Source organism: Carcharhinus amblyrhynchos, chromosome 13 (genome assembly GCF_965287045.1).
Source record: "Carcharhinus amblyrhynchos chromosome 13, sCarAmb.v2.hapA, whole genome shotgun sequence".
In the NCBI taxonomy this organism is placed as follows: domain Eukaryota; kingdom Metazoa; phylum Chordata; class Chondrichthyes; order Carcharhiniformes; family Carcharhinidae; genus Carcharhinus; species Carcharhinus amblyrhynchos.
Window position 1 is genome coordinate 42,128,009 of NC_137336.1, and position 20,255 is coordinate 42,148,263.

Here is a 20,255-nt window from a genome sequence, read left to right on the forward strand (position 1 = left end):
AATCGGAGGACAGCCAGCTGTGAAAGTCTGCACGTCCCATTGTGCGCTGGCAGCAATGGGAGACTGTGTGGCAGCAAGCTTGGATCTCATGACCCTGCTGCAGCACTGAGATGTTGGCTGCTTTCCACCTCTGCTGCAGTATAAACTGAGATATCTGCCACAAGACACTGCAGCACCGATGGACCCACAAGTGTTTTCATGAAAAAAACCATTTCCACGTGGGGAAGGATGGGTTCCGAGCCCTGTGCTAAGTTGAAGTCAGACTCCTCCATGCCCCTTGACAGACAACTTGGTGTCTGACAGGTCTGCCAATGTCCCATCTTGGTATACATGACCATCTATGTAGTTCTGCTTGCTACCATGTCACAGGCCTCATCTGAATCCCCTGCAGCAGGACTTAACCTGTTGGCACACAAACTGTCCTTTGTGCCCTGACCGTGCTGCAACCCATTCATAACCGGTGACTCACCATGTGCAGATCCTGACATATACGTGCTGTGCAAATACCTCAGTTCGGTGTCAGATCATGTGATAGTGCTCTTTCCCTAGTGGTCAGGTGTAGCTGTCGCCTTTCCTTTTATGGCTGCTATAGTTGGCAGTTGTTGGGTATATGAAATCATAAACTGCGAAAGAGGGTTACAATGAGGGAACGAGGTTGGGGTGTAAAGCAAAAAGTCCATAATCACATGGTCTGCAGTTCACACATCATACCAGGTAACTGAATAAAGGGAAGGTGGTGTTTGAGAATGGGGAATGAAGGTGGGGATTTGGGACTGGGGAATGAGGGCAGGGGTTTGGGAATGGGGAATGAGGGCAGGGGAATTTGGGAATGGGGAATGAGGGTGGGGATTTGGGAATGGGGAATAAGGCAGGACTATATCGTCACCATGAATTCCATTGAGTATCTCAATCACAGCTGGCCCCATGATGCAGAGAATCATCTCTCGTGGGTTCATGTGATGCAGGAATGCCTGTCTCGAATCCGTTTCTGTTCTGCTGTCTCCTGTTATGGAACACCTTCTTCTCCAGGATATAGGAAAGAATGTCAGTGGGTGTATTGCGATGTACCTGACATGTAAAAGCAGTGAGAAGTAAGGCTGAGGCTGGCAGCATTGGATGATATTTGTGGGTAAAGAGAAGCTTCTGAATGTAGAGCCGGAGTCCTGATTGCTGCTGGGTTAGTGAGCAGCTTGGTAGTGCAGTAGTCAGGGGGCGTCATGTGAAAATGCATTCAATGATCTTGACTATCAAGTGAGGTTATTTTTTTAGCTGCAATGAATGTCTCGGGGCCAGATTCTGGGAATTGAACCTCGCGGCCACTTATTCCCATTCCAATCTTGGGGTTTGTTTCTTGTGCCCTCTGGAAACATTGCACCTCTCTTCCTTTCCAACTCCAGAACTAATGCCTCCAGTGCTGCAACAGAAAACCCAGGCTCTCTGCTTTCTCTGGGGCTACCTTTTCCCTGCATTAGCTGCTATCCAAGTCCTCCACACAGTCTGCAGCAGATCCTATACAATATGTGCGGCTCCCCATTAAGAAGGAAAGGTTGCCTTTAAGATTGCGAGTTAATTGAAACATGAGCTAGCCATGCACATTATACTGGCCCCTCTTGAGCATGCAGTGCTTTCCGCACCAAGCTATGCTGAAATCATCTTAATGAGGAGGCAGAACAAAGTTTGTGTACTGCCTGTCTCAGTGGGACCAGCTGTGGGGTAATAACGCATCACGACCCCTGTCCCTTGATGTATTTTTCCACTTAAATAATACTAATGAGGGAACATTTCAAGTAGGCGATTATACTTTCAAGAGTGTAAAGCAAGAGGTTTGGCTGAGATTAATTGGAATTAAGTGGTAAGGCATTAAAGTAGGATTATTAGTGATTAGAAATAAGAAACAGAACTTATATTTCTGGAAAAAGAGACATTGGTCAAAGCTTTTCATCTTGCACCCATCTGGACAATCACAAGAATAACATGTGAGGGAATTCAATAAATGTATACTATAAGAACAGATGCTGACTGGTTGGTAATGGACACTGACTTGTAGAACTGTTGCCATGGAGAATGCATCAATGATAGAACATAGAACATTACAGCGCAGTACAGGCCCTTCGGCCCTCGATGTTGCGCCGACCAGTGGAACCAAGCTAATGACCCTCTAACCTAAACTATTCCAATGTTATCCATATGCCTATCCACTGACCATTTGAACGCCCCTAAAGTTGGCGAGTCCACAACTGCTGCAGGCAGGGCATTCCGCGACCTTACTACCCTCTGAGTAAAGAACCTACCTCTGATATCCGTCCTATAATTACCACCCCTTAATTTAAAGCTATGTCCCCTTGTGTTAGCCATCACCATCTGAGGTAAAAGGCTCTCACTGTCCACCCTATTCAATCCTTTGATCATCTTGTATGCCTCAATCAGGTCACCTCGTAACCTTCTTCTCTCCAATGAAAATAACCTCAAGTCCCTCAGCCTTTCCTCATAAGGCCATCCCACCATACCAGACAACATCCTGGTAAACCTCCTCTGCACCCTTTCGAATGCCTCCACATCTTTCTTATAATGCGGCGACCAGAACTGTACGCAATACTCCAAGTGCGGCCGCACCAGAGTTTTGTACAGTTCTAACATGACCTCACAGCTCCGAAATTCAATCCCTCTACCAATAAAAGCTAACACACCGTACGCCTTCTTAACAATCTTATCAACCTAGGTGCCAACTTTCAGGGAGCTATGCACATGTGCCCCAAGACCTCTCTGCTCTTCAACACTACTAAGAGTCCTTCCATTAACCCTATATTCTGTACTCCTGTTATTCTTACCAAAGCGAATCACCTCACACTTTTCTGTATTAAACTCCATCTGCCACCTCTCGACCCAGCTCTGCAGCTTATCTATGTCCCTCTGCAAACTGTAACATCCATCCTCACTGTCTACAACTCCTCCAACTTTGGTGTCTTCAGCAAATTTACTAATCCATCCTTCTACACCCTCATCTAGGTCATTTATAAAAATGACAAACAGCAGTGGCCCCAAAAGAGATCTTCGAGGTACACCACTTGTAACTGAACTCCAGGTTGAATTTTTCCCATCAACCACCACCCCCTGTCTTCTATCAGCTAGCCAATTCCTGATCCAAACTGCTAAATCACCCTCAATCCCATGCATCTGCATTTTCTGCAATAGCCTACCATGGGGAACCTTATCAAACGCTTTGCTAAAATCCATATACACCACATCAACTGCCTTACCCTTATCCACCTCTTCGGTCACCTTTTCAAAAAACTCAATAAGGTTTGTGAGGCACGACCTACCCTTCACAAAACCGTGTTGACTATCCCTAATCAATTTATTTCCCTCTAGATGATTATAAATCCTATCCCTTATAATTCTTTCCAAAATTTTGCCCACAACAGAAGTAAGGCTCACTGGTTTATAATTCCCAGGATGGCCTCTACTCCCCTTCTTGAACAAGGGGACAACATTTGCTATCCTCCAGTCTTCCGGCACTATTCCTGAAGCCAATGACGACATGAAGATCAAAGCCAAAGGCTCTGCAATCTCCTCCCTAGCCTCCCAGAGAATCCTAGGGTAAATCCTATCTGGCCCAGGGGATTTATCTATTTTCACACTCTTAAGAATTGCCAACACCTCCTCCTTATGTACCTCAATCCCATCTAGTCTACTACCTGGTATCGCAGTATTCTCCTCGACTACACTGACTTTTTCCTGCATGAATACTGACGAAAAATACTCATTCAGTGCCTCTCCTATCCCTTCAGGCTCCACGCACAACTTCCCACTGCTGTCTCTGACTGGCCCTAATCTTGCCCTAACCAATCTTTTATTCTTGACATACCTGTACAAAGCTTTAGGATTTTCCTTGATCCTATCCACCAAAGTCTTCTCATGTCCTCTTCTAGCTCTTCTTAACTCTGTCTTTAGCTCCTTCCTGGCTAATTTACAACTCTCCAGTGCCCTAACTGAGCCTTCACGTCTCATCTTTACATAAGCCTCCTTCTTCCTCTTCACCAGAGATTCAACTTCCTTAGTACACCACAGTTCCCTTGCTCGACCACTTCCTCCCTGCCTGACAGGTACGTATTTATCAAGGACTCGCAGTAGCTGCTCCTTGAATAAGCTCCACATTTCAGATGTTGCCAGCCCCTGCAATTTCCTACTCCACCCTATGTATCCTAAATCTGGCCTAATAGCCTCATAATTACCTTTCCCCCAGCTATAACTTCTGCCCTTCGGTATATGCCTATCCCTTTCCGTCACTAAGGTAAACATAACCAAATTGTGGTCACTATCACCAAAGTACTCACCTACCTTCAAGTCTAACACCTGGTCTGGTTCATTACCCAGTACCAAATCCAATGTAGCCTCACCTCTTGTTGGCCTATCTACATACTGACAAAATGATGGAAACTGACAGTTAACTGCCAACCATTGTTTGTATTTAACCCAGGCAACGAGACTCTAATTGGTCAAGGCATTGCCTTGAAGGATAAACCAGCAAATGGCTGTCACATATTTTGTTTAGTTGAAATGGGCAGTATGTGCAAAGAACAGCACCCTGTGTATTAACATATGTAGCTACCAGTACATACAAATGCACCACACTATAAGCACAACTGATGATCTTAAGTTGGCTGTCAGCAAATTCTTAATAGTACCTAAGCAAAGTTAGCTGTTGAATTCCCTTACATATTTTTTTCTTGTGATTGTCTTGATGAATTCAGTTGAGAAACTTCAACAAATGTTTTTTCTTTCATGCAATATTCAAAATCCGTACTGCCAAATGACAAGCAATTTAATACATTGCTGTGAAGCAAAAACAATTCTTTTTACTGTACTAGATGGTTAAGAACTAAGTAAATGAATATCAATCATTCAAAACATTACATAGAATGTTTCAATTCACGTACACAACTGAAGGAGGGTCTATATATGAAAACAAATAGTTGCTTTATACCGAATGGTAGAACAAACATAAGAAAACTTGGAAGAGAAATCCAAATTTTAAATTGTGGACAAGAAGGAAGAGAATATATTTTAGCATAGAAATGAAACAAACAGTCATCGGAGTTCTATCTCCCCCGCCCACCACAGAATCAGATGGCCAAGAAGCAGATAATGGAAATGTCCATTGGCCTCGGGTTGGAATTTCCAGTCTCGCTCAAGCGAGTCTGTAAAATCTCATCCATGTTAGAGGGCTGTTGACGCTAAAGAGTTTGGCTAATGAGATGGCTAAGGTGGGGTCCTGAATTGCAATGCCCATGTAACTTGCCTTTAGCGCAAGACGCCATCTTGGCCAAAGAATTTAAGTGTTCACAGCCAGCTCAGGGTTGATTAAGTCTCTAATTACAAATTAAATTGGCTCTAATGCTCATGGATGCATGACACTTTCCTGCCTAGCACTGGATTTAAAGGCTCCTCACCTACAGGTACTCAAGGCATTAGGATCTGTGGGCCACTTTGAGCAGGATATTTCCAAGGCAATTCTGAGCTTCCAATTTGATTATGTATCAGCAAATAAATGATGGAACAAATGATGAATTGGGATGAGAAGCAACAAAAAGCATTTAGATTGATCTTTCTAGGCCTAAGCTACAAAAGTAAAGTTTATTTATTCATCACAATTAAGGCTTATATTAACGTTGCAATGAAGTTACTGTGAAATTCCCCTAGTCGTATCTGTTTGGGTCAATGCACCTAACCAGCACGTCTTTCAGAATGTGGGAGGAAACTTGAGTGCCTGGAGGAACTCTGTGCAGGCACAAGGAGAACGTGCAAACTCCACATAGATGGTGACTCAAGCTGGGAATCGAACCTGGGTCCCTAGCACTATGAGACAGCAGAACTAACCACTGTGCCATCATGCCGTCCTTTCACTGTGCCGCCAACTGCCATTTCTTATAGTTATTAGACATGCATCCATTGGTTGCACTTCACACTTGCTTAGAACACACTTAGTTCATGCTAATCTCAAGGGCCTACAAATTACTGTGCTGTTTTCAACCAGATGATGTACTTCCAATGCATAGCAGTGGTTTTAGCGCACACAGGCATCCCCACCCCAAGAATGATCAAGGATACACCTACTTGAGTCCTGTTTATTTGGTCTGCGAACGAGGAGTTAGAAGATTAGTTCCAGGGATGAAGGGGTTGGCATATGAGGAGAGATTAAACAGATTGGGCTTATACTTGCTGGAGTTTAGAAGGATGAGAGGAGATCTGATCAAGATATATAAAATTTAAAAAGGGCTTGATAAAGTGAATGTAGACCTAATGTTTCCTGTTATGGGGGAATCTAAAACAAGAGGTCACAGGTATAGGTTGAGAGGCGATAGATTTAACACTGAGGAAGAACTACTTCTCGCAGAGGGTGATGAATTTGTGGAACTCACTGCCCCATAGCGCAGTGGAATCTGAATCGTTGAAAGGTTTCAAGAAGGAGAGTGGGAGTTTGCACGTTCTCCCCGTGGTTGCGTGGGTTTCCTCCGGGTGCTCCGGTTTCCTCCCACATCCCCAAAGATGTGCTTTTAGGCTGATTGATTGGGTACTAAATTGTCCCTAAATTGGACCTCCCTGATCCTCGCACGTTAGGCATAGACTAAAATCATGAATAGGTCACTGAGACAGTGGGACGGCGGCGCGGGCTCATTGGGCCGAAGGGCCTGTTTCCCGTGCTGTGTTGTTCTTTGTTCTTTGTTCTTTGAGATAGATATATTTCCAGTAAAAATAACTGAGGGGATATGGGGAACAAGTGGAGAGGTGGATTTGAGTTCAGGGGGAGATCAGCCATGAATGGTGTAGGGCTGAATTTGCCTAAATCTGCTCCTAATTCCTATGTTCCTAAAAATAAAACCATTGGTAGCAAATAGCAAATGATTTATTGTCGTTTATGAACATTGCAGATAATCATGTACAAAACATTCAAATTTTCAATTGGCATAATTTACAAACTTAACATGGTATAATGTTTACATTTCCTTCTAGAATAAAATACACATTCAATTGTATTACATAACCTTAATTTGAAAAAGCATTTGTTTTGCATTACATCGTAAATGACTAAAATCTGTTCCACATTAAATAACTGCACAAATGAAATGATTTGCAACAGGTTTTGTTCCAATAAAAAAGCTGAGAAATTTTTTCTTCTGTAGAAATAAGGTAGATTTCCAAAATACCTGAGAATAGCTTCTTTGCTGTGTGCTGGATTCTCCTTTTCCTACAAGATCGATTGTCTGTTTATCTGATTCTTCTGACTATAGTGTTGCTGCTTTCTCAATCCCAGGATTCTGTTTCCTTCTCATTTATTGAGTTAACAATATCCTCCCAAATTATTTTAGGAAATAAGTAAGTTATCTCCTAAAATAATTTGCAAACATAATGCACAACTGTGAATCTTTTAATTGAAGAAACTGTCTTAGACCTCTGAGTTTTTACCCCTCTCTCTGCCAAAGTATGTTTTTCCAACAGGCAACTCTAGCAAGTTGCCCACCTTCCAGCTACAGCCTTGTTCCCCTCAGAATATAACACTCCCCCCAGTACTCAGCAAGTTCCTCACAATTTCTAATGCCTTGGCTAATAATTCATCACTCGTCATTGTTGTGCTGCTCTTGGAGGTCACAACCTTATGGTGTTTATATAAATCGACCTTCGTTGATGCTGAAGGAAAATTTAAACATCAACATTTTTGGAAAGTTATACAATTTTTCACATGCTATGTTGTCATCAATTCAATTTAATCAAAGTGTGAAATCTTGCCAGGTAAATGTTTAAACAGAATACAAATTTGTTTGAAGGATCTTTCTAACTAGAAAAAGGATGGAGGATTGCGAACCTTTGCTGCAGCATTTAATTATACAGGATACAGGTAGCATCATCCCATTTCCAGCCAAGTTACTGCCAACAGCTCCCATACATAGAACATTGTTCTTTTTATTATTTAAACATAGTGTACAGATTTCACTGGTGCTGTCTACAGCACAATAAATAGCATTAAATAAAGAATGGCGGTAAAACATGCTAAAATGTGTTATAACATCAACTTTGGCCAAAAACAAAACTGAATCCAAAATATGACAACATAGTGCTAGGTGGAATTAATCTTCATGCGAGCATGATATGTTGAGAAAGTGCTTACCAGATTGCAAAGGCACATGCTAAATATTATCAACAGATTCCATTTTTCTTGAATTAAAGATTTAAAATGAGAGACTTTTAAATTAAACCTGAAGAAAGAGTCGGAGACACCCAATCTAATACTCAGACATCAATGCTATTCAGTGTAGATTTGATGGAAATTCCACGCTGAGGCTCCCCTGGTGTTTTCTTCTCTTTGTTGTTGTCATGGTCATCCAGTGCAACACTCAGAGGTTTGGTCTTTTCATCAATTGGGTGACTGTTAATTGTTTTCTCAGTCATCTTATGCAAGAAAGGAAATGTAAATATTTAAACCAGAAAGCCAGGGGAAAAAAATAAGCTTTACTGTTCTAATAGCAGGTTGAGAAAAAGACCCACAATGCTTCATCCAGATTATTAATTATTAGCCTCTGTGTAATATCTTTAGTTCTGATGTGGAGTCACAGGTTTCATGAGACTTGCAGGTTTTCATTTACCATGTAGTTCATCTTACTTTTTTAAAAATTGCTCACAAAATGCAAACAACACTGACAAGGCCGCATTATTGTCCATCCCATAATTAGAAAGTGGAAAGTGGGATGGGCGCTGGGAGAGGGCTTGCCACTCCAATTATATTTACAACCAAGAGTGTTCTTTAGGATCTTGCCTACTTTTCTTTCCAGGGTGCCTCCAATGAGACTTGCTGTGCACTTCTAGAAGCTAGTGTACCTCATTTCAACTGGCATATTGGCTTCTAGTGTTATAGTCGGTCCCCTGTAAGTCAAGAAAGTAGGATTTCCTGGAGTCTCCTAACCTGACTCCACCATCTTTCATCATTGCCTTCACAAGGGTTGGCTGGAGACTCCATTCCTTACAAGGCCATCTAAGACATCTCAGAGTCACCAGGAATCTGGCACAATTGACTCTTTGCCTTTTTCCTGCAGCTTTCACCAGACTCTGTCTGGAGGTGCTATATATATCAACTGAACCCTCAAAGTAGTTCAGGGACCACATTTAATTAGGAATGAAATGAAATTTCATTAAATGTATAGCATTGAATCAAGAATCCTACAATGCAGAATGAGGCCATTCCGACAGAGCATTCCACACAGGCCTTTTCCCTTCAACCCCAAGTATTTGCCAGGCTAACTCCCCCTAACCTATGCATTTCAGGACACTAAGGGACAATTTTAACGCAGCCAGTTAACCTAACCCACACACCTGTGGAATGTAGGAGGGAACCTGAGCAGCCGAAACTCACACAGACACAGGGAGAACATGCAAACTCCCCAAAGCCAGTCACCCAAGGCTGGAATCGAACCTGGATCCCCGGTGATGTGAGGCAGCTGTGCTAATCATTGTGTCACCATGCTGCCCTAAAAGCAAATATACTTTCATACTCCAGTGCAAAAACATTCATACTTTTAGTATTTTATTACTTTTGATTGATTTTTGTGTTCGTTAATATTAGAAATGCTCATACGTCAAAATTTCTCATTTTAGGCACTGAAGGCTGAGTTTTATGACCCTGCACCCCAAGAGGCAGAACCAAAGTTGCGAGAAGTTGATAAAATTGGGCACCATGGCAGCAATGCATGCCTGTCAACCACCCACCTTCTCAGGTGCTTTAGCCACAGAGGAAGAGGCATTAGGCAGACTGTTTGCCCATTGGCATATTGAGATCTTTTACTGGCCACTTAATAGCCACTTAAGGGCCTTCTCCTATTTTAACTGGGAGTTTTCACCAAGTGTCTTGGAAGCAAAAATTGGTGCAGACCATGGGACGAGGCAATGGTTGTGATGTCTCTCAGTTGAGGATCTTGTGACCGTTGGAGGGATCCCGTGCCCCTGTCTCAAGATCTTCATCTCTACTCTCCTCCATCCTGGTTCCCCAACCCACCCCCCCTGCCCAGCCTCATATCAACCTAGCTCCAGCAAGACCCTGGACTCCATTGGCTCAGGACTCCTGCTTGCCTTTTTCAGGGGACACACTGTAGTCCATGTATGGCCACCGCTTCCAGTGGCATTGCTGAGACAAGATGCGGGGGGCAGATATCCCATCTCAAGCCAATTAAAGACCTGATGGCCATTAAATAGCTGTAAAGCAAACCAGCCAAGTGCAGGGACACACACCCTCCCATATAAAATTCAACCCCAAGCATCCCTATTCCAGGTATAGATTGGGTTAGATGCGGTATTAAAGCCCTCAACAACAGCCTTTATAAACCAGGTTACATACTGTTTTTTCATACCATTCAACCTTCTGATCAGTGGATGTAATGTAGATAATTTGATATAAAATTAGGGCAACCTTATGCTGTTGACCCACATTACTACGTGCTGAATTGATACAAACAATTTCCCTCATGTACAAAACTTTCTTTTTTTATGAGATGCCTTTCATGGCCTCAGGATGCCCCAGTAGCAATTAACAGCAACTTCTGAAATATATTCACTGCTGTAATGTCAGGCTCTCAGAAACAAAAGACAATACAGTATCGTAGATTTGAACCAGGTCCAGAAGTGGAAGGGCAGAGCGGAAAAACCTTATATCACCCAGTACTTTGACATTCAAAGTCTCTGGGCAAGATTATACCCCAGCCCCCTACCGCTCCCGTGGCTTGTTTTCCAATGATGGAGACTGTTCGCCATTGGCCACTGGCAGGATCTTCCAGTCCCACCGATGTAAATGGGGTTTTGCATGGCTTCCCACCACTGGGGAACCCACCACGGGCAGGCACCAATGGCAGTGGAACCAGAAGATCCCACCAGAGGGAAATGCCAATAGTTTAATTTTTTCAATTGTATCGGCATTAGCATGGGTGCTGTGTTACGATGGCAGTAACACAACATACTTGATAGGGCGGCACAGTGGTTAGCACTGCTGCCTCACAGCTCCAGGAACCCTGGTTCAATTCCAGCCTTGGGTGACTGTGTGGAGTTTGCACGTTCTCTCCATCTCTGCATGGGTTTCCACCAGGTGCTCCGGTTTCCTCCCGTAGTCCAAAGATGTGCAGGTTAGGTGCATTGACCATGCTAAATTGCCCCTTCATATCCCAAAATGTAAACTATAGATGGGTTAGGCATGCAAAATGTGTGGGGTTACAGGTATAGGGTGGGGAAAAGGGCCTGAGCAACATGCTCTGAGTAAGGACCTGAGTCAGTATAGATTTGATGGACTGAATGGCCTCTTCTGCACTGAAGAGATTCTATGGTCTGTACATTGATCCTTCGTCAGTTCATTGTTCAAATCTGTATGAAACGATATACATCTCAGAGAAACATACGTATTGCCAATCAATGAAAAAGCACAGTTGGATCTTGACATAAAAACAGACACCTTGTTGTACTTGGGTGCTTTCATTTTTCACTTCCATACTACAAATATGTACATATTTGTATAACACATTCTGAGGGATGACAAATGGTTATAACTTACCTCTGTGTTGAATTTCTTTGTAGGTGTTTCTGGCACTGTATCAATCACATTCTCATCCAAAGAATTAATGCTGCAAGAGAAGTAACATTGATTCATACTAAATAGATAAAAAAAAATTAAGCACATCTCTGAAGATCTCATAGTTATTCCAGTTTTCCCAGCTGTGCCAGGGGCGGTGCCCAGGCATAGCCCTCTTCCCTCCCCCCACCCCACTCCCCCCGCCCCCCCCCCACCTCCCAATTTATTTGTAATTGTCTTCCTGACATTGAGTATCAGAATTCGCATTAATCATTGGCTAGCAGTGGGAACAATCACTACAAGAAATCATGCTGGCATAAATCGCATTTTGGACATCTTGCAATATTTTGTGCTCCCATCGCCATACATGTCCACTGTGAACGGGAGCACAAAATCCCGGCTGGAGCGCTTTCCACTGCTCCTTCCTTAACTTCACTGAGCAGGTGTTCAGGTTCCTGTTCTTGTTCCTTAACCTGCATGTCTTTCTGGACCTTTCTTTTTTACCCAGTTGCTGGACCTTCTCCTGTTCTTTGGAGAAATGTGCTTTCTGTAGTTCTATCTCCTGTCCAGCTCCTCCTGGCTCCTGCTTCCAACTAAACGGAAACTACTTCTCTGTTTCCCTGGCCCTACGGATACCCTGTTGCCAGGCAACATCCAGTCCTTTTTTTTGCTACTTTTGTCTTTATTTCTAACTTCCCTTCAAGAGTCATGATTAATATAGTGTGACAATAATAAATCAATTCAAATCAAATCAAATGACAGTAGGTTCCTAAAAATTGCAAAATTTTACCTTGTAGAGTCTGTATTAGGTTCTTCAAAACCAAGGTCTGCTGCAGCACCAAAAGCAGTATTCCATATTGGATTAGCACTACAAAAATAAGAATAAAAATTGATGCATGGAATTGGAACATAAAATTGGGTTTACTTCATTCCTTTCAGATTTTTATTTTACTATTAATTGTCAATATTATTTCTGAAGTCGTTTCTGTTGGAATAATTATTCACAGTGGATTTACTAAAACAGTCACAGTTCATCTTTTTGTTTTGAATACTTGTTTGAAGACTTTGGGACACTGCTTTTCTGGAAGTGTATAACAGCATTGAAGGAAGGGCAGCATAAATTCATTAGATTGTTACCAGAGTTTAAGGTCAAATTGTGAGGAGAGGTGGCATAACATTGTTTTATATTCCCTTGAGTATGAATGATTAAGATGTTAAAACTGTTTGATTGGGTAAATGCAGAGAAACTCTGTCCTCTGCTGAGGGAATGAAGCACAAAAGGACATCAGAAAATTAAGGGCGAGCCATAGAGTCAAAGTCATAGAGCTTTATAACTCAGAAAGAGACCTTTTGGCCCATCTGCACAGGCCATCGAGCAACTACCTATTCTAATCCCATTTAATTAGTCCTAGCTTAGTATGCTACGGCATCTCAAGCGCTCATCTAAATGCTTCTTCAATGTTGAAGGTTCCCACTTCCACCGCCCTTTTAGGCCGTGAGTTCCAGATTCCCACCCTCTCTGGGTGAAAAAATATTTCCTCAAATCCCCTCTAAATCTCCTGTCCCTTGCTTGAATTCTATACTGCCCTGGTTATTGAACCCTCTACTAAGGGGAAACGTTTCTTCCTATCTATCCTATTTATATCCCTCATAATTTTGTGCACCCGAATCAACTCCCTCCTCAACCTTCTCTGTTCAAATAAAACCAACTTCAGCCTAACCATGTAAAGAAATCGCTGAGGTAAATTCTCCAATTTGAGCTCCAAACAAATATTCATTGGGTAACATATGTGGGCAACACGGGATTTTTGTGAAGTTAGCTTTATTTTCAAAGTATTTGCAAATTTTATGCCTTAGCTAATAAAAGCAAGTATCCCAAATGCCTTCTTAACCACCATATCTACCTGTCCTGCTGCCTTCAGGAATCAAAAGACATGTACCCCCCTAGACCCCCGGTATTCACTGTGCAATCCTTTGTTTCGTTAGTTCTCCCAAAATGCATCACATCAAACAGGGGAACTAAACCAGGAAAAGCTTTTGCGCACAAAGGGCTGTAGAAATTTTGAGCTCACACGCTCCCCCCGCCCACCCGGCAAAAGGCCATGGGTGTTGCAGCAATTGGAGCTTTCAAGACTGAAACTGATAGGTTTCTGTTTCAGGGTATCCAGGAGCATGGAGGAAAGGCAGGATAATGGAATTGAGGTGTGGATCACATAATTAATTCAGCGGCAGAGCAGGTCTGAGGGGACTAAATCATATCTCCTGTCACGCCTATGGAATACATGAACAGTGATGCACAAGGAAACTAGTGAGTCAAATTTCATCATGTTGCCAAATTTATTGAAATGTAATTGTGGGTTTAAAGTTGAGAACACTACTTTGCACTTGCCATTAGAATTTTTGCAAATATTTCTGAACATAGGAACATTAGGAACAGCAGATACCATTTAGTGCACAATTTATTTTACCACAAACTACCAATAGCCACTTGAGAATTATTGCCCTTATGTAATAAACTGCAATTAAGCATCTCACATTTACACATATTGCACACCATTGAATTATATGGGGGAGTTTTCATGTCCTGCCCACTACAGGAATTATAGTGGATGGGGGACTGATTATGCAAAGGTTCATTGACCTCAGGTGGGATGCTCTGGTTTTGGGGTGAGTGCGGCTGGAGAATCCCTCCCATGTGTGAATGCAAAAGATCAATATTAGTGTCAGGCTGCTAAAGAAACCACTGAGGTAGATTTTCCAATTAAATCTGCAAACAAACATTCATTGGGTAATGTATATGGACAACACTTGATTTTTGTAAAGTTAGCTTCATTTTCAAAGTGTGTGCAAATTCTCAGTCCAGAGTGAACTATAAAGGATGATTGCTACCATTAAAGGGATACGGCCATATGAAGGTAAATGGCTCTACATGGGGATAAAAGCTGGACAAGAACAGCATTGGACTTTGTTGCAAACCCCTCCATTATCTTATTGCCTGCCATTCGTTACCATGGATTAGTGTTGAGTTCCAAATAACACCAAAGCACTAAGACTTGGTGGAGGTGGAAGGAATGGAGGAAAGTTTTTACAGATGCACCATAGGAAGCATTCTTTCTGGTTGTATCACAGCTTGGTATGGCTCCTGGTCTGTCTAAGGCCACAAGAAACTACAAAAGCTCATGAATGTAGCCCAATCCATCATGCAAACCAGGAAACCATCCATTGACAATGTCTACATTTCCCACTGCCTTGGAAAAGCAGCCAGCATAATCAAGGACCCCACGCACCCTGGACATTTTCTCTTCCACCTTCTTCCATCAGGAAAAAGATATAAAGTCTGAGGTCACGTACCCACTGAATTAAGAACAGCTTCTTCCCTGCTGTCATCAAACTTTTGAATGGACTTACCTCAATTGAGTTGATCCTTCTCCACACCCTAGTTGTCACTGTAGCATTACATTCTGTACTCTCTCATTTCCTTCTCTATGAATGGTATGCTTCGTATAGTATGCAAGAAACAATACTTTTCACTAATACATGTGACAATAATAAATCAAATCAAATTTTAAAAAATCAATTACAGCCACAAAGATTTGTATACTCCACTGTTATAAAATGCGGCATTCAAATGAACAATATGTAAATGTTTCCTCTTTCTCTTGTTAAAGCTATTTTTATTACAGTTTTCTTTCACTTACCCTTCCAAAGTATATTTGTTTGTGCCAGGAACAACAGGTCCACTCTGCAGTGTATTAACTGTAACCGCTTTAGCTGTATTCATTGCAGTTATTGATTTGATTTTTCTTTTGTAACTGTGGGATTAATATTCAGATATCACAATTTTTATACACAAAATAAAGAGATCCAGTATATCATGTACAATAGATGCATGTTCAATTGCTTCCATGGTATTTCACATTCTGTCTAACATGGGTGAAAGTAACCTGACAAGGAACAGTGCAATGTTATCTTGAACAGTCTTAACATTTCAGCTTCAGCCATTAGGCACAAGGGAAAAACTTGAATCCTCAAAGTAATGTAGGAAAGAATCATGAGGCTGGTATTGAGCTGTAAGGAGGAAGACAGAAAAAGGTATTGAATTCAGCTGAAGACAATGAAAGCTGCCATTGTAACGGTGGCACAGTGGTTAGCTCTGCTGCCTCACTGCGCCAGGGATGCAGGTTCAATTCCTAGCTTGGGTCACTGTCTGTGTGGGGTCTGCACGTTCGCCTCGTGTCTGCGTGGGTTTCCTCCCAGGTGCTCCAGTTTCCTCCCATAGTCTGAAAGATGTGCAGGTTAGATGCATTGACCATGCTAAATTCTCCCTCAGTGTACCCGAACAAGCGACAGAGTGTGGCAATTTGGGACTTTCACAGTAACTTAATTGCAGTGTTAGCTTACTTGTAACACAAATAAATAAACTTTTTTTTAAAGAATAGTAAACTGGAAAACAGTCTAATCAAAAGCTTGGCAGTAATATTAAGGTCATTTTGGGAGTCAGAGGACCACTAACGACTGTGTAGGGCCATTCAAGGATTCCTCAGGATAGATTTGAATTGACTCTCAGGATATTAAAGAGGTGTTAAATGGCTAATTTTCATAAGACTTTACCAAAAACAATTATACTGAATTAACAATTATACAACATATTTTCCAAAGATTGAAAGTCTCCAAACAGATGCAGAAATAGTCATGGCTAGAATAAACCACAAAACAGATCAGGTTGCCAGCCTTGATGGCATTCATTGGAGAGTGCCCAAATTTATATAAGCTGTGCTTTGAGAAACATTTACTCTGGGGTTGTGCCTGTGGATTAGCAAGGTACCCGTGCTGCACCTTTATGTGAAGAACTATGTCAGAACAAGGAAATTACACACCTATTCATTTGATTTTGGCTGTAAACTAGTTGCTGGAAAGGATCATTTGGAGATAAACAATATAATCACCTTCACAGCAATATCAAGGATATTGGAGAATCTCAGTATGGCTTCTGGAAAAGTAGATACTGTCGTATCAACCTGGGTGAAACTTTTGAGTAAGTTATAACATTGGTGGATGTTAGAAATCCATTCAACAATGCATTTCCTAGCCTTTAAAAAGGTTTTCCGAGTGTAATACAAAAGGTCACTATGTTAGGTTCAGTCCTGCAATCACTAATAGTAATGGTTCTTTGTGGGAACCCAGTCAGTAGTGGAGTCCCATAAGGACTTGTTTAGTTGTTCTCCACTAATTTTATCAATAATCTGAATGAAAGTGAACTGTCTTCAAATTTGAATGTAACATAAAAATGTGTTATAGCTTAAGGACCTTGGATAAGAAAAATAATTATAAGCAAATTGAAATGCATTAAGTCTATACCTGGCAATTGTTCTTTAATATAGATAAAGTAGTTTTATTTAAGGAAGGGATTTGCCTAGCATGTTTACACTCTCCAAGCAAAAGCTGCTAAAGTTAATTGAAAGGCTAAGCGAGGAGGAATCTATAACTTGTTTTATCTCTGGATGATAAGCAATAAAGGATCATTTTGGCTTCTGGTACTGCCCTTATAATCAAGTAATGTAGATGTGGTGTACATGGATTTTCAGAAGGCATTCAGTATGGTGCCATACAACAAACTTGCGAAAAATGTTATGACTCATGGAATAAATGGAAATGGAAAGTAGCAAGATGGATACAAAATTGGCTGAGTAATAGGAAGCTGAGAGAAATGATCAGTAGATATATTTCAGGCTGGAAGAAAGTTTGTAATGGTGTTGTCTGGGGGTCAGTGCTAGATCTTGGTCTTTCCTGATATGTATTAATAATCCTGATCTTGGTGTGCAGGAGACAATTTCAAAGTTTGTTGATGACACAAAACTGTAAAGAGGAGAGTGTAGAACTTCAAAAAGACATAGTCAAGTTGGTGGAGTGGGCAGACAGGTGGCAGATGATGTTCAGTGCAGAGAAGTGTGAAGTGATGCATTTTGGCAGGAAAAACATGAAGAGACAACACAAAATAAGGGGTAGAATTCTTAAAGGGATGCAAATGCAGGGGAATCTGGTATATATGTGCATAGATTATTGAAGGTGGCAGGACAGGTAGAGAGAGCAGTTAATAAAGAATATAGTATTTGTGGCTTTATCAATAGGGGTATGGGGTACAAGAGGAAGGAGGTTATGTTGAACTTATACAAGACACCAGCTGGACCTCAGCTGGAAAATTATGAACAGGTCTGGCTGCCACACTGTAGAAAAAATGTGAATGCATTGGTGAGAGTGCCAAAGAGGTTCACAAGATTAGTTCCAGGAATGAGAAAGTTCAGTTATGACAGTAGATTGAAGAAATTTGGGCCTGTTCTCCTGGGAGAGAAGAAGGCTGGGGGGAAATTTGATAGAAATATTCAAAATCATGAGGGAGCTGAACAGAGTAAATAGGGATAGATTGTTCCCCGTCATAAAAGAGTCAAGAACAAGAGGGCACAGAATTAAAGTGATTTGCAAAAGAAGCAAACGTGATTTGAGAAAAAGCTTTTTCACCTGAGTTGTTCAGGTCTGGAATGCACTGCCTGGAAGTATGGTGGAGGCAAGTTCAAATGAGGTATCCAAGCAAACATTCGATTACTTGAATAGAAGGAATGTGCAGGGGTACAGGGAAAAGGCAGGAAAATGTCCAAATGCTCATTTGGAGAGCCAGTGCAGACACAATGGGCCAAATGACCTCCTTTTACATGGTAGCAATTCCATGATTCTGCAATGTTATGGATAAAGAATAGCCATTTGGGTGAGATACTGAGGTCAATAATTGCTAGAGATCGCGGTGGGCTGGGGTTCGGGGCAGTTTGGAGCCGAGCCTGGGAAGGGTTGGAGGGGCCAGTGAGAGCCAGTGTTATGGGAGTCGTGGGATTGGCCAGCAATCGGGAGGCCATCGCTGCGGGGCCACCGTGCATACGTTGATCTAGGCACTGACAGATCGGTGCATGCACAGTAGCCCACTCAACACACTGATTTCAGCCTCTCCAGTGGCGATAGGCCCGACCCCCTGAAATTTGATCATTTTCACACTGGTGGCCTCTGTAGTGCGTAGAGTGTGGGAGATTCTACTCTGAACTCCCACTAAACAAAAAGTGTGGATTACACCAGTTTTCACGTGAACTCGACACTGAGAGTGGGATTTTACGATCTCGCTCGAGTGAAATCATAAAATCCTGCCCGAGACCAATGGAGATTTCCGTTCTGTGAGCCTCCCGGGGCAGGCGAGTTGGTAAAATTCCGGCCTTAGAATTTTTGGGGGGGAATTCAGCTCCTGGAGTCTGAATTGAGTCTTCTTTCTGTCAAGACACAGATATATGCACTTGTTCCAGTCAGAATACCTTCAGATCACCCAACCACAGTTCTAATTATTGTCGACAGATTGTCTGTCTTTTGGGTGATAATATATGAATAATGATTAATCACGGCAAAATGACACTTCCAGCACAGCACCTGTGTTAGTCTGTTTGTGATCAGAAGGCTGCAGCCTGGAAGCATATTTTCACAGTAGGAAGTCAGGAAGTTATCACCTACCATTTCTTTGATGATAATTTTTAAAGTAGCACTGTGTAATGTAGGCGACATTGTGATATTATATTTTATTATGTATACAGAGGAACACTGAGCACCACTAAATCCTGACTGGGAAAACCAGGCATGTGAAGAACAGAAATATTAGGGGCAGGTATATATATACAAACACACACACATATACATATTTAATATCTATATACATACACACACACCCCTGCCTAATATGTGAGGAGGCAGTTAAAATCATCAGTGCAATTCACTCAGCAACATCTCACAAAAGAACCTACTGCTTCTGATTTTAACCTCCTCTTCTGAGCAGGCAACAGGGGCTTAAAAACAGTCTAGGGAGCCCATGAAAAAAAATGAACACAATGCCATTTTAGCCAAAGGCCTGCAGGGGGAAACTGCTGCATTTTTTTTCTCTCTGTAAGAAGTCTCACAACACCAGGTTAAAGTCCAACAGGTTTATTTGGTAGCAAACGCCACTAGCTTTCGGAGCTCTGCCCCTTCGTCAGGTGAGTGGGGAGTTCTGATCACAAACAGGGCATATGAAAACACACACTCAGTTTACAGAATACTGATTAGAATGTGAGACTTTACAGCTAATCAAGTCTTAAAGGTGCAGACAAGGTGACTGGAGATAGCATTAAGCTTAGGTTAAAGAGATGTGTATTGTTTCCAGACAGGACAGTAAGTGAGATGTTGCAAGCCCAGGCAAGGGGCTCTGCCAGGTCAACCTAGTAGAAAGAACAGACTCAAACTTTTTTTTAACATTTTATGGGAGTCAATATTCTTTTGCTTCTTTGACAATGCAGTAACTACCTCAAAATGGTAGCCTTACTATCTGTCAACACTAATGGAGCGACCAAAAAGATGTTTAAAGGGACGCACCAAAGCACCAGAACATCTCAGATAAATGCTCGAATCTGAAACAAAAACAGAAAATGCTGAAAAATATCAGCAGGCCTGACAGCAACTATGGAGAGAGAATAGAGCCAGCATTTTGAGTCTAAATGACCCTTCAGACAAAGGGTCATCTAGGCTCGAAACGTTGGCTTTACCAGAATGTATCAGATGGTTTTAATGTGCAAATTGATGACTTAGGACCCTGATT

At 41.9% G+C, this 20,255-nt stretch overlaps 1 protein-coding gene across 1 annotated transcript in view; it reads right to left on the bottom strand.

Moving 5' to 3' along the window:
• Positions 1–6,888: 6,888 nt before the first annotated feature.
• Positions 6,889–20,255, bottom strand: part of cdhr2 (cadherin related family member 2) — a 129,284-nt gene continuing 115,917 nt past the window's right edge. Inside the window, exons 29-32 of the mRNA XM_080201582.1 lie at positions 15,298–15,411; positions 12,390–12,467; positions 11,582–11,651; positions 6,889–8,445 (exon numbers count right to left, since the gene is read on the bottom strand). Coding sequence (XP_080057708.1) covers positions 8,287–8,445; positions 11,582–11,651; positions 12,390–12,467; positions 15,298–15,411 — 421 coding nt within the window. The 3' untranslated portion in view covers positions 6,889–8,286. The remainder of the gene's footprint in view (positions 8,446–11,581; positions 11,652–12,389; positions 12,468–15,297; positions 15,412–20,255) is intronic.